The sequence below is a fragment of the Clinocottus analis genome, unplaced genomic scaffold (genome assembly GCF_023055335.1).
Source record: "Clinocottus analis isolate CAN_PGR_092001 unplaced genomic scaffold, fCliAna1.0.p SCAF_17, whole genome shotgun sequence".
NCBI lineage: Eukaryota > Metazoa > Chordata > Actinopteri > Perciformes > Cottidae > Clinocottus > Clinocottus analis.
The window spans coordinates 11,003,441-11,016,039 of record NW_027175898.1 but is presented as its reverse complement, the minus strand read 5'-3'; the positions used below and the strand labels follow the sequence as shown (position 1 = coordinate 11,016,039).

Sequence of the window (12,599 nt, the reverse complement as noted above, 5' to 3'; positions counted from 1 at the left end):
GGGAGAGAGGGAGAGAAGCCTTGGAAGTGTGTGTTATGTGAGAGACCAAAATGTGGTGGTGGTCAACCCCCAATTATGAGCGCTAGTAAGACAAGAGCTTTAATGGCTGCCGGTTGCCTTCGGGGAGGTTTATTACACACTACTGTTTTGCAGAAGCAGCGTCAAATCTATAAAAGGACCATTAGGAAGAGGGAAAAAATCAATCAAAATGCCATTAAAGTAGAATAAGTTGCCAATATTGCTGATGTGGTTGCGGGTCCTTTGATTTTCCTTCAGATTATTAGGCACAGTCGAGTAGTGACTTTGTTAAGGGAAACCAGTGTTGTTGGGGAGTAATATGTCTCCTGGCTTCATAAAGTTTGCTGCCTCATATTTCCCGCTTTATTGATTATCCATTATCATTTGTCATGAGGTGTCCTAACTCAAGGGGAAAATATAACCCTCTTTCTTCTCCGCCGCCTGCACTGCACAGGAGCCTGGTATGGATCTGCGTGTGAAGGTACCAATCTCTGAGAAAAATGAGCAAAGAAATAAAGCACAGTGCTGTGCCTTGCAGCTCTAAGAGGGAGTGTGAGGTTATGGGGTGGGCTGGGGGAGTACCGGGGATGGGAGAGACTGAAACAGAGAGGAGGCAGCAAAAAAAAAAATAGAAAAAGAAAAGGAGAGGTGGCAGAAAAAGATGGAGACAAAGAAATAGAAAACAAAAAAGAGAGGAGGGAGCGCTGAATGCGCTTTGTTCTTCTTCAACACTCCTCCCTCTTTATTTCATCATTTAAGGTAGACGAGGGATCACAGCACTGGATGTCCAGTCTGATGGTTTGCAAAGGGAGAGACGGCTGAGAGGAAAGGTCTTGAGGGTTTCTATTTTTATTAATGGAATTAATTGAAGAACCACTCAATGATCCAATCAGTGTTTGTAAATGTGCACCAGAGTCTTTTCCAATTAATCCCTTTTCAGTTGGGGTTTTTCAAACTGCGTTTTTATCAATTTTCTATCAATCTTCACACAAGCTGTCTTGTTTTTAACAGTTATATACCGTGCACAGTTTATTAGATGAGCTTGGAGATCTCTGTGCAGTGTTGGTACAGGCACCATTCAAGCCTGAAATGTGAATAGAAACATTCCTTCTATTGTCTGCAATGCTGCAAGTCTGTCAGGACCATGTATCACTAAAATGGCGTGCCTCAACCATTTCGTCACACAATGATACAATCCATTTAATCCAAATCTTTTTAAGAAATGATTTAAGGAATTTTTTGCTGTTGCACTACCAGCAAATCAATCCAGCAGGCTTTCCTTCCTGATTTATAATGTTAGTAGAGCAAGAATGAGGATGAGAGATGCAGAATAGTCAGCGTTCATAGCATAGATAAACTACATGGGGCTCCTGTGCTCTGGACTGAAACATTTATCTATAGAAAATCTGTATAGACACCAAGCAGCCATCTAATGGACTCGTGTGGAAATACTGCACTAACAGTCGCATGGTGAATTACGGCGTGTCAAGCCTGCCTTTCCTCTGTATATTATCACAGTTTGCTCTCAATTCAAGGCAGCAATTAACATATATATATTTTTACATTTGTTTGTCATAAGCTACTATGTCTGACGTGAATTTGCGAATATATATTAATACATTTTTGTAATTCTTTCTCTCCCTCTCTTGCCTTTTTTGCCTCGTCCTCAGCCTCTAAACCCGTCCTCAACAGCATGCTTAAGGATCCGTCATTGATTCCGGACCAAATGTTGGCCAAAAACATCTACCAGGTAAGTGTTAACGTTCAAATTCAAACGGAAATATTACAAGAAACCATTTAAACGGTGTTGTGTCATGGAGGGATTTTTAATTACTTAAATTCCATTTTATATAATTTCCATTAAGTTTACTGCCCTTTTCCATGTAACTAACCCCCTGCTTAGGTACAGTGAGTTTTTAGGTGTTATTGAACCACCTGGCTGACAGACGGCATCAGCCGCTCATGTTTGCTGATGAGGTCACGTGAGAGCCGGCGGTCATGCCTGCCAATCTGCCAGCATCTCCTGTGTTTTCTCCTTTCCCGGCACTGTACGGGGCTTCCTTCCTTCACCTCTCTTCCACCCACCCACTCTTTTCGCACGCCATAATATTTCTTCCCCCCCCTCCCCTCTTTTCAGTGCACAATAAATGACTGCTGTTATGGACCGCTGGTAGACTGCATCAAACAGTATCCTATCCCATAAAATTTTAAGCCTGAAATTGACGAGGAGCTATTGAAGGGGATGAGATGTGTCTGGCTTCACCTGACATAAAAGTTCTGCTTCACAGAGGAAGTGTTTCATCCTGCCCACAATCACGGTATAGCGGCTGAAAGGCGATGGAGGGAAGAGGAGGAGGAGATGATTGGCTGATCTAAATGCATCTCCATGTGCACACAGTGGATCAGACCCAATGTTCTATGATACAAGAAGAAGAAAAAGATCATTTATAAGCCTTGTGGGGCTTATTGTGTTCATTTATTTGATTATCGTACTTAACCAGATGATTTGTTATTCTACTTTCATTTATTTTTTTAAACGCATGTTACTTGCTGATTTTTTTTTTGGATCCATTTTAATATAATTTGTATTTAGTCCTGATAATTCTTATGTCATTCAGCACCATAGAGAGTTCTGGGCCAATTTTAACTATTCATTTTGATCGCACGTGAGTTTTATTTTATTTATATGTAATTCAGTTGCACGCCTTATATTTTTCAACCCTTTCTTTGCCCAACTATAAATACCCCTCCTTATCTCACAGGGGCTTAGCCTTGACTATAGGGGCAGAATCGGAGTCCAAGCTATTTAGGGGCAAGCAGCTGGGTCGCAAACCAACTGTTTCCTGGGGGAGGAGACTGATTTGAATGAGTGTACATGGGTACGTCTGTATGTTATTGTGTCTGTCCAAGCTTTCTTGTGTGTGGTGGGGCTGGGTTGTTCTGTTCATAGCCACTCAACCCTGTCCCACTCTTCCCTCCTTCCACATCCCCCCTTTTTTTTACCTTTCTTTGGCTGTCCTCTCGTCAGTGTCAACTTAGTCAGTTACTCTGCCACAGAGAGTTCATTATAACCGCCCTACTCTGTGGTTTGAAAGAGCTTCATCCTCACATGAGAGCAATGCAGTAGAGTCAATCATGATATGTATGTATTAATTAAATCCATTTTGAGAGATTAGTGGGGCAGCATAATGGCCAAAGAACTTTTCTCTCTCTCTATTGGAAAAAGCCAATTTTGAAATACGGCCTTGGATTATTTTCTGTGGCATCAAGCAGTTTGTATTCTGATGCAAAATGGCATTTATTCTAAAAGCATTTTTCTTCAAAGATTTTAGAGGAATGAGTGGAGTAGCTGGTGCAGGCACTCGATGTATTTTGCCAAATTGGCATTTGTTTCTTCCTCATTAAGGTAATGCACTTTGGAGATTTGTTGTGAAAGCAGATTAAGGTTGACTTGAAAACTTTGATTGGGCCAGAGTAGTGGCTTTCACTTTGCATAGTAAGCCAATAGTGGAGAAAAGCAGATTCTTAACTTTAGCTGATGTCAAACATACGAATGCACAGTTGAGCTCACATCACCTCACATCTGTGCACGGATCCTGTTACCACTGCCAACTGCATTGTACTTTGCGGTTCCCATAGGAAGCAACTTTACAGTTAAAATCCCGATTTTTTTTTTGTTGTTGTGTGTGAGTAACCATTTTTTCTGCTCATGATTCATGTTTGTTTCATATGAATGCCACACTGAGACAACACTAGCTGAGCATGATGGTGTTCCAGCAAACCTATGAAGTACTGCTATTGCTACATGTTCCTTGACTATCTTTTCTCAGCGCTATTGGCCAAGAGCACGAGGTGCTGCTCTGTGACAAACTGAAGGAGAGGAACCTTTCCTTCCTGGGTAAGGCGTCTCTTAACCCTCTTATAATTATAAAGTCAATCTGGTCATGGCAGTTTTGTAAGTTTAGCAAAGGATGCAGTGGATGTTATCTCTTATTGATTTGCTTACAACCAGAAGGTGTTATCAAATATCCTTGCTGATGCACCGGCATACAATGAATATTTATAGAATGAAAGCTTCAAAGGTAGGCTTTAATGTTTTGTTAGTTGTAATGTCTGTCAGGTTCCTGTTCAGTTTTTCAGAGTTAGGATTTTTTTTTTTTTCTCAATTGCTTTTAAAAGGCCAGTTCTTGTTTCCATGAACATAAATATAATGTTGGTACCATTGAGGGAACCTCACCATTTCTTTCTAATTAGTTGTTCGGGGATTTAATGTTCAGGATTTGTTTCAGTTTTTTGGTTGTAGTTTATATTATTTAAAAAAAAAACATATATTTGTGTTGTCTTAATATCTTCTACTTTGCAAACACCATTATCTTGTTCCAACAACATTAAATCAAGATAGAGTGTCCAGGTGTGAAATTGTGAAACAGAATTTGTAATCCCCATCCCATCACCCTGCCCGAGGTCAGATGAGTGATGAAGGATAAAAGTCATTCCCACTGTCATTAAGACCATATCATATATTTGAACCTGGAGTGCTGACCTTTCTCCAGAGCTGTACAAAGGACTGTTCTAAAACTGTCAGAGTTCGGGCAGCACAAGGGCCACTCAGACGGCCTAACCCCATCTGATGAATGGATTGGAAATAAGCTACCCAACAGCAGGGATGGCCCATTAATTTTAATCAAAGGTGATGTAAAAAGGCGATCAGAGCCACCTGACAATGTCAACAGCCCAGTAGGTATGAATAGAGGCTCTCATCCCACCACATACACATTAACACCCACATTACCACGCCCTGGATGCCCCTCTGTACCACAGGCCTCTGGCAGCCTCTCTGACCTCACTCGGCTCTCTTTCTCCCCCCTTGGCTGACGCTACCTCCTCACCACCACTGACACCGCCACCCTCCATCTCTCTCCTCAATTCCCTTCCATGCCCCATTAGTTGAGCTTGGCTGGAGACAAAGAGGCAGGCCCTTGGAACAGAATGACCTGGTCAGCCTGAGATTTAATGGAGAAATCAGGTGTTGTGGGGATAATGGCCGAAGCGCACCAGAAGTCAAGGACAATGGCTGCGGCCTGTGCAGGCAGGGGTCAGACTTACAGAGGCTATAATGCCAACCTTGTCCCCTTGCTGTATATTTTAGAAAGCTCTGCCAAACTGCAAACTGGAAAGCAGCTCTGTAACCCGGGCTTTAAAGGTTTTTGTGCATCGACAGCGAATACGTGGCAGATGTAGTTAATGGTTTTACTGGGCTCGCTGTCCTCTACTGTTATTTCTTCTGCTTTGCTAACACTTAAGGTTTTTTTCTCTTTTTTTTTACCAGCACCTTGGTGAAGGTTGTTGGGTTACCTGCCTGTGATTGATGCAACAGAACCTGTTTGATGACGAGTACAGCATATTGCTAAATAAGAGTCATGTGTTACAACTCTGCACGATATCTCTTGCAGATGAAAACCAACTGAGAGTCATGGGCTACGACAAAACACCTGATATCATCTTGGAGGTTCCCATTGGTTAGTATTTAAATAATAGTTTATCTGAAACAAGTGTGTTAACCTTGGCGGTCTTGTTTCAAGAAGGGTTATGCTGTTGTCAAAATGTGTTTTCTTAGATTTTGGTGAATGACCGGGAAAGAAAATCAAAGGAAATGTCACACGTCCCTTCTGGAATTTGCTTGTGTCGCTTTCTTGTCACTGTTTTTCTGAGGGTTGCTCTGTGTTTTTCTGTTTCTGAAAAGCCGTGGAAGGACACATCGTACACTGGATCGAGAGCAAGGCCTCATTCGGAGACGACCACAGTCATCGCACCTATCTCAATGAACAGTTCTGGAGTTACTGGAACAGGTGAGTCTTCTCTTCCTATTTTCACCACTTTGTATTCGGTTTTCATATGCTTATCTAAATCAACCATATTATGCTATTTTCCCGGTTGGCATAACGTTTTATAACTTCTCCTTTTTTGACCACGAACCACAATCGGCTTTTCTCAGTGTTACAAGGCCAGCGCATATCTCTGACAAACAACGTTAACCACTTCCTCGCTGGCACAGACCACACTGACCCCACACTTGAACTTCCACATGCTACATGTGCACATCATACCACTTCCACATCCACTCCTGTCATTGGAGCCTTTTTGCCGTCTGAAGGGTCGGCCTGTGAGCTTGATTGTTTTCCAGAGTACACGCATTGTTTTGGAAGGGAAGCTGGTAAATGGGTGATTAATGTGTTGCATCTGTTGTCATGAGAACTTTTGGACAGGAACAGACCCTCATGGTCTGCATCTCCATGGGGGAACGGAGGTGTGTGAATGTGTGTGTCTCAATCAGGGATGTGTATTGGCAAAAATCTGGCGATACAATGCATCATGATACAGGGGTTACGAGTCAATATATTGTCTGAATCATCATTGTATAAAATGCACATATGCATAGAAATCTGAGTAAATTTGTTTGACTTTTTTTGCATTCAGAACATGTGATTTGCATTTGTTACACTCTCTGTAACAGCCAACAACATATAAATAATTTGAGAGGGCACATAAACTGAGAGGGTGCATCTTTGCAAATGAAAGAAAGTATTGACTGAGTTATCTTTGTATAAACTATTAATTAAATAGTGTTCTTGAGAATCTATAAGATATAAAAAAAAAAAAATTTAACAGCAACTTTTAATTATTTTCTTTTCTCATCACTGTAAAACACTAGACTTAACGTTATGCCCTTTTGTATTTCGTCGTTAGTGTGCTAGTTTAAAGGTTGAACATGTCCAATAGTGTCCCAGCCATTGAGTAAATTAACCATTTCTTCATTAAATGCCATCGAAAATTTGACTTTGAGTAGGCACACACAGAAAGAAGAGTCAGGGTCATTCACACATGGTCTTCACCTCCCTTGGTGCCGGGTTCCATGCAGTCACCAAGTAGAAAAAGCCGCTCACACCGCCGCCATTCGCCTGGCCGTGGCCCCGGCCCCCCTCAGCCGTGACAGCCAGCTGACATGTTGTGACATGGTGCTGGAGCGCCGGGAGGTTCCAGACCACAGGCACGGCCAGACTCTCTCTGTCTCTCCGTTTTTGTTTTACTGGGGCATGTGCATTACCAGGTCAGGGTTTCTCCCATATATCCTACAGATAATCGAAAATTATTCTTTATTTTAAGCAGTAACTCTAGTTTTTGTAAAAACTGAAAAGTAAATGAAAGGGAAATAATGGGTCCACGTTCAGAAAGTGTTACCCCCACCTCTATGACTGCTCTACTGATTTCACTGAGAAGCTGCAAGCAGAGTAATCATTTGATTTTAAGGGAAGATGACTCATCCAATTGCATTGAGCAGTTAAAATGCAGGAGATGGGGTCAAGGTCATAATCAATGGTGTGTTTTATTTTCTAAGGGTAAGATAGTTTTATTTGGAAATGGCCTGCTTCCAGAAGAAAAAGACTATTTACCATTGTTGACGTCAGGAACTAAAAGCCACTGAGGTGTGAATTTAAAAAGGACCAATCTAGATTGTTGATGGTTACTATCTTTGTTCGGCCTCATTAAATATTGCTAAGAAAGTTGGTTAGAATAAAGGCTTTGCTTAAGCTCCAGATCATCCCCAGACAATGTTTAATGAGAAAGTACTAAATGATGTCTCAGTCAGGCGAACTTAAAATAATGCAATAAATAAGGAGGGCTCGTTTGATTAGCGTGACATTAAGATCATACATATTTTACCGTGTAAATCGATGTTCTTTCTTGGTTTGGATTAAACAAATTGGCATTAATCTGTTTTTTAGTCTGCCTTGGTACTCGTGGCTTTAGTTTACAATAGATCAAAATATCAGAATCCGAGCAGGCTAATTGGATGGTTAGCGTTCGCCTGAGCCTTACATATTTGCCTACGGGTGTCTTTCATTGATATTCACTGGGGCGGCCTTGTCCGAGTGTATTAAGGAACTGACAAAGTAGATCCCATCATGTCCGCCAGCAGCCCGGTCAGATAAACATTGTTGTGTCAAAAAAGAAAAAATGTCAGTCCCTTCAGACCCTACCTTTTCCAGCACCCTTGTAATTTTTAATTGACATTTACTGCTGACATTTGGAAATGTGCCTCATCTTTCCCTTATTGTTAGACCTTACGGATTATCGTCTGAGGTACGTGTGTGTGTGTGTGTGTGTGCGTGTGCGTGTGCGTGTGTGTGTGCACAAATGTGCATCTTTGTGTGTGTGTGTGTGTGTGTGAGAGCAGTGAATTTGGGGTCAGCTCTTTGTAGTCACACACAAAATCAACTAATAGAGAAATAGGGTACACGAGAGTGATTGGGTGACATCATCCACCTTTCACTTCTCATTAGCTGGTTTTGGTTTATGAGACGGGCCCTGAGGAGCTGATGTTTAGAGCGTTTGTCCATTCCTCAAACTCAGATTTCAGCGTTTGACTCTCAACCTTTTGGTTTTCTTTGTGACTGCCCTTGGAATCCCACAGCAGTGTTTGTAATGACTTCATTGCTCCTGATTGACATTTCCACTGATTTGCTTATTTTTCATGAATTCCCTCTTTGCTTTAACTGAGCCGCTTCACCCATAGCTTGTGTTAATTGTTCTTGGTTTGCCCTCAAGCATTGTGGAGTGAGCTATGGGGACATGTTTTTGTAGACGACAAGGAAAAAAACATAACTAATTTTCCTCCAAAGCCCTCACCAACTGCATTTATCATCCAAACAATAGTCTTGCCAACACACTAACCCCATAATGAACCCCTCTTCAGTGGAGTGAGGGGTAATGACGCTTCACCTACAATGCTCCCAAGAAAAAAAGATTAAAAAAAGAGAAAAAAGATGGAGAGAAAAACGGTCTCCTTGCAGAATGAAACGGCGTGTTCAGGCCCAGTGCCTGGATGAGATGGCGTAGCAGCAGCTATTGGTGTCTGCAAGCCATCAATCTTAGCTGGTGGCGTTCCAGAACCAGTGAGCCCTCCGCTCTGACGGATGTTCACATAATTGAGTTATCCATCTCGCCCAACTATCAGAGTTGCATAAAAATTATTCACCTGCTGGTGAATATTAAACACATAATGAGCCTCTTGTGTGTTTTAGGAGAAGTGGGTAAGGTTAAACACAGCATGTAATGAAATATGGACCCTTCTGTGGTGCCACCTTAACTGTCCCTCCTTGATTATGGCGCACTTAAATCAATTATGGTTGGCAAAGTCCCTACGATAACTCTCTGAGCAGAACTGAAGTTCTGCCCTTGTATTTCTCCGAATAGTTTAGCTCATCAAATATTTAATGCCAAATGCATTAAGATAATGGCAATTATTTACTGACTTCCTGCACTTGATTGATTGTGTTACTTGTTTTTTTTTCATTTTGGCCACTGTGATCCCTGTGTGTGTGTGTGTGTGTTACTTAATATGTAGTTGTCAGACTGGAGTCCTTTATAAAATGTGTTTTGATGCTTGACGGATGGATAAATAGATGGATATATAGATCAATGATTGGGCCTCGTTGTCAGGAGAGCGTGTATCACCGCTAATAAAAGAAAATATCAGTCAAAACACTAACACTACAGCCTTCCACATCAGAGCCCAGTCACAAAGCAAACGTCTGACAATAATGGATACATGGGTTTCTATTGAATTTATAAAAACTACTTGTTTATATGTTATTTGTCTGGTCTTTGTTTCATAGTCTCACAGCATCTCTTGAGTCCAGTCATTAGTCATTTTTCAGATTATGAGGGATCGTTGTGGCCCTTAATTGCCCTCCATGCCGCAGTTGTGTACCATTAAAGAATCAATAGAGTAAATCAGAATGACCACAAAATAGCCTTTCAGCAACAACACTTCTTTGCGGTGCAGTATGGCAGATTAAAAGGGTAAATGTAGAGTTAAATAAATAGATTCAGAGCCCTTTTCCTATTTTCCCTCCCCCATTCCACCCACGCCAACACAATGGACAGCCTGTGTAGAAATGAGCACGGACGCCAGCGTGCCCCCCTCCCAAAGTAAATCAGCTGTGAGATTCGTAAACTGCAAATGTGTCAGAGTTGAAAATGTTAGCACTCTTAATGGAGGCTTGAAAAGGTTAGATCTGATAAAAAGCTGTCAGCCGTCTACAAAAAATGATTTATAGCAATATAATGGGACAGTATGCCTCATTTCTCCCTCATATGAAATGGGGGTTAAGACTTTTTGGTTTGCCATTATACATCATGTGGCTTGACCACTTGAAAATGTGTTGAGACCTGAATGCAGCCACATGCATTATGGTCCATCTGGCTCTTTTGTTTTAGTCAATCTCAAAGTCGTGCCCTGTTTAATTTATGTCCTCACGTAATTACAAGCAGAAAATTCTCAAGCTCCAAAAGTGCATATCGATCTCCATTCAAATGTGTTTTTGCGCAAATGAGATTTGTGACTTTTTGTCGCAACACTTTTTTTTATGCACATAATGGAAGCAAAACTACAATTAATGGGGAAGTCATGATTCTGAAGAGTCTCACCAGACTGTTCCTACAACATCACTAATCTGCTTGCTGACACATTTGGCTAATGAATAGACAAGAATCTGATTTATGTGATGTTTTATATTAGTTGACACAGCTGCAATTAGACATCGTGAGTTCTTTATGAACTTTTTCCAATTATATCTGGAACTGTATGCTGTGGATTTTACATCTGAAATGTCATGTTTTTTTTCTGTTATATTCCCAGAAACGTCAATCCATTTGAGACATCAAATTAATTTTTTGATTAAAGATATTGTACATTGCCGTCTTTTTTTAATGGACATGTCTATCATTTTTTTGTTGAACATTCCAAAGCAGTAATGACAGGAATGCTTAATTAATGGTGTGATGTCTTGCAGAAAAAAAGAATTCAGCGGATCTTACCTTTTATGTTTAGTAATGGTTTACACGTATGACTTGTTCAATATGAACAAAAAGGATTTATTTTTTTTCTATTTAGAAAGGCTCGCCTGTGCGTAGAGTACATTTAATCCAATAATAGTGGCATAACAAACGCAGCAGCAGCAGCAGCAGGGCCGTCACAGGACCGGAGCCGATATGGGATGTCACCTGAGAGAGGGCGCCCACAGGCCGTGGCTGCTGCTGATCCAATGAGGCTGGACATTACGGGGCCATCCCTGAGGACAGGTGCTGGCGCTTCTGGGGTGACAACGTGACACCTCCAAGACCTGTACCCTGCCATACTATACCGCACCTTCCTGTCAGAGATGTGCACAACTAAGAAAGGAGAACATGGAAATAGTATCCATTGCAATAGTGTCTTGAATTACATTGACCTAATATGCGGATAGCTGCGTTACTGAATCTACCAGCAATGTAATGTTCAGGGTTACAGGTTTTAAAGCTGTGGACTTTTTATGGACTTAATATGCATGGAAATTTCTAGTTAAAGCTTAATTTTCTCCTCTTTTTTTTTTTTTGAAAGTGCACAAATATTTTTCCCTGGTAAAGCACAAGCGCCTTTGACATTGCCTTCCTCCTTTTTCTAGTTATAGATACCCCATGCAGTGCAGGAACGTGGCCTCTTTTATTGTTTCCTTTGTTATGACATCCTATCGTAGAATATTCAGGGCTAGAAAAATAGCTATCCACAATGGTGGTTCCTTTAGGGCTTTGCGAGTGTTTGTTTTAAGGCACATCGGCACACAGAAGTGCGACACTGGCCCCCAAAGCACAAGCAACTTGGAATATTAATGGCAAATGACAAGTCGTCTCTGATGCTTCAAGGATTTCATGCTTTTAAGGATGCACATTTGGGTGCATTGTTTAAGGCGTCTGGGGTGTAATCCGCACTCTCAGGTCTCGAGCAGCCTCAGGATTTAGCTCGGGTTAAGCCTCCATGGCTCCTATTTATTTTTGTAGGGTTGTATGTGAGCATTATCCAAATTTGTCATTTACCATCGAGTGTGAGAGCCGCTTTGACACGGCCGCTGTGTGTTTAAACGAGGAGCGGGACAGAAAGCGGCACCCCAGCGATACATATCCCTCCTCCTGTCTTCCTGCTTGCCTGTGACACTGTGAGAAGGAGAAGAAAGCCTGGAGTGAAATGAGGTTCAGGCATGTCTACTCCATGAATTCCTGTTTTGCCATGGAACTTTTTGAAAGATTAACTTACATTTTTTGTCAGCTTTCACAATGTATGTCATCAGACTTACAGAGACACACGTTTTTTCCTCCTCCTGTCATTTTTGCAGTCTCGCTTCCTTTCCCCCTCCTCCCCCCTCTCTCTACAGTGACCTTCTGGGTTTCATTCCAGGAGGAAGTCATCAGCATTTGTCAAAAGCCGAGAGAGTGGTGGACAAGGATTAGAATGGCTTTTTCTTTCAAAAACTTAATCAAACAGGAGAATTTCAAGAGCATTCAGATCCACATTGCAGGTAACGTGACACAAAACTTGCAGCGATATTTCCTTGATAGCCCAGACAAATTAATCTTATCCACAATACACGGTGCTTGCTGCGCATCACAGAAAGACCTGTGTGCACACTTCTGGCTGCTGGATGTCTTCCCAGCATCTGTAGAAAGTTACAGAGATAAAAGGGGGAATGGGAAGGTAATTTTAT

The 12,599-nt window shown here is 41.5% G+C and overlaps 1 protein-coding gene across 1 annotated transcript in view; it reads left to right on the top strand.

The window, feature by feature from the left end:
• cdin1 (CDAN1 interacting nuclease 1) overlaps positions 1 to 12,599 on the top strand; it is a 54,452-nt gene that overhangs the window by 20,576 nt on the left and 21,277 nt on the right. Inside the window, exons 6-10 of the mRNA XM_068581023.1 lie at positions 1,689 to 1,768; positions 2,156 to 2,205; positions 3,849 to 3,916; positions 5,472 to 5,537; positions 5,762 to 5,867. Coding sequence (XP_068437124.1) covers positions 1,689 to 1,768; positions 2,156 to 2,205; positions 3,849 to 3,916; positions 5,472 to 5,537; positions 5,762 to 5,867 — 370 coding nt within the window. The remainder of the gene's footprint in view (positions 1 to 1,688; positions 1,769 to 2,155; positions 2,206 to 3,848; positions 3,917 to 5,471; positions 5,538 to 5,761; positions 5,868 to 12,599) is intronic.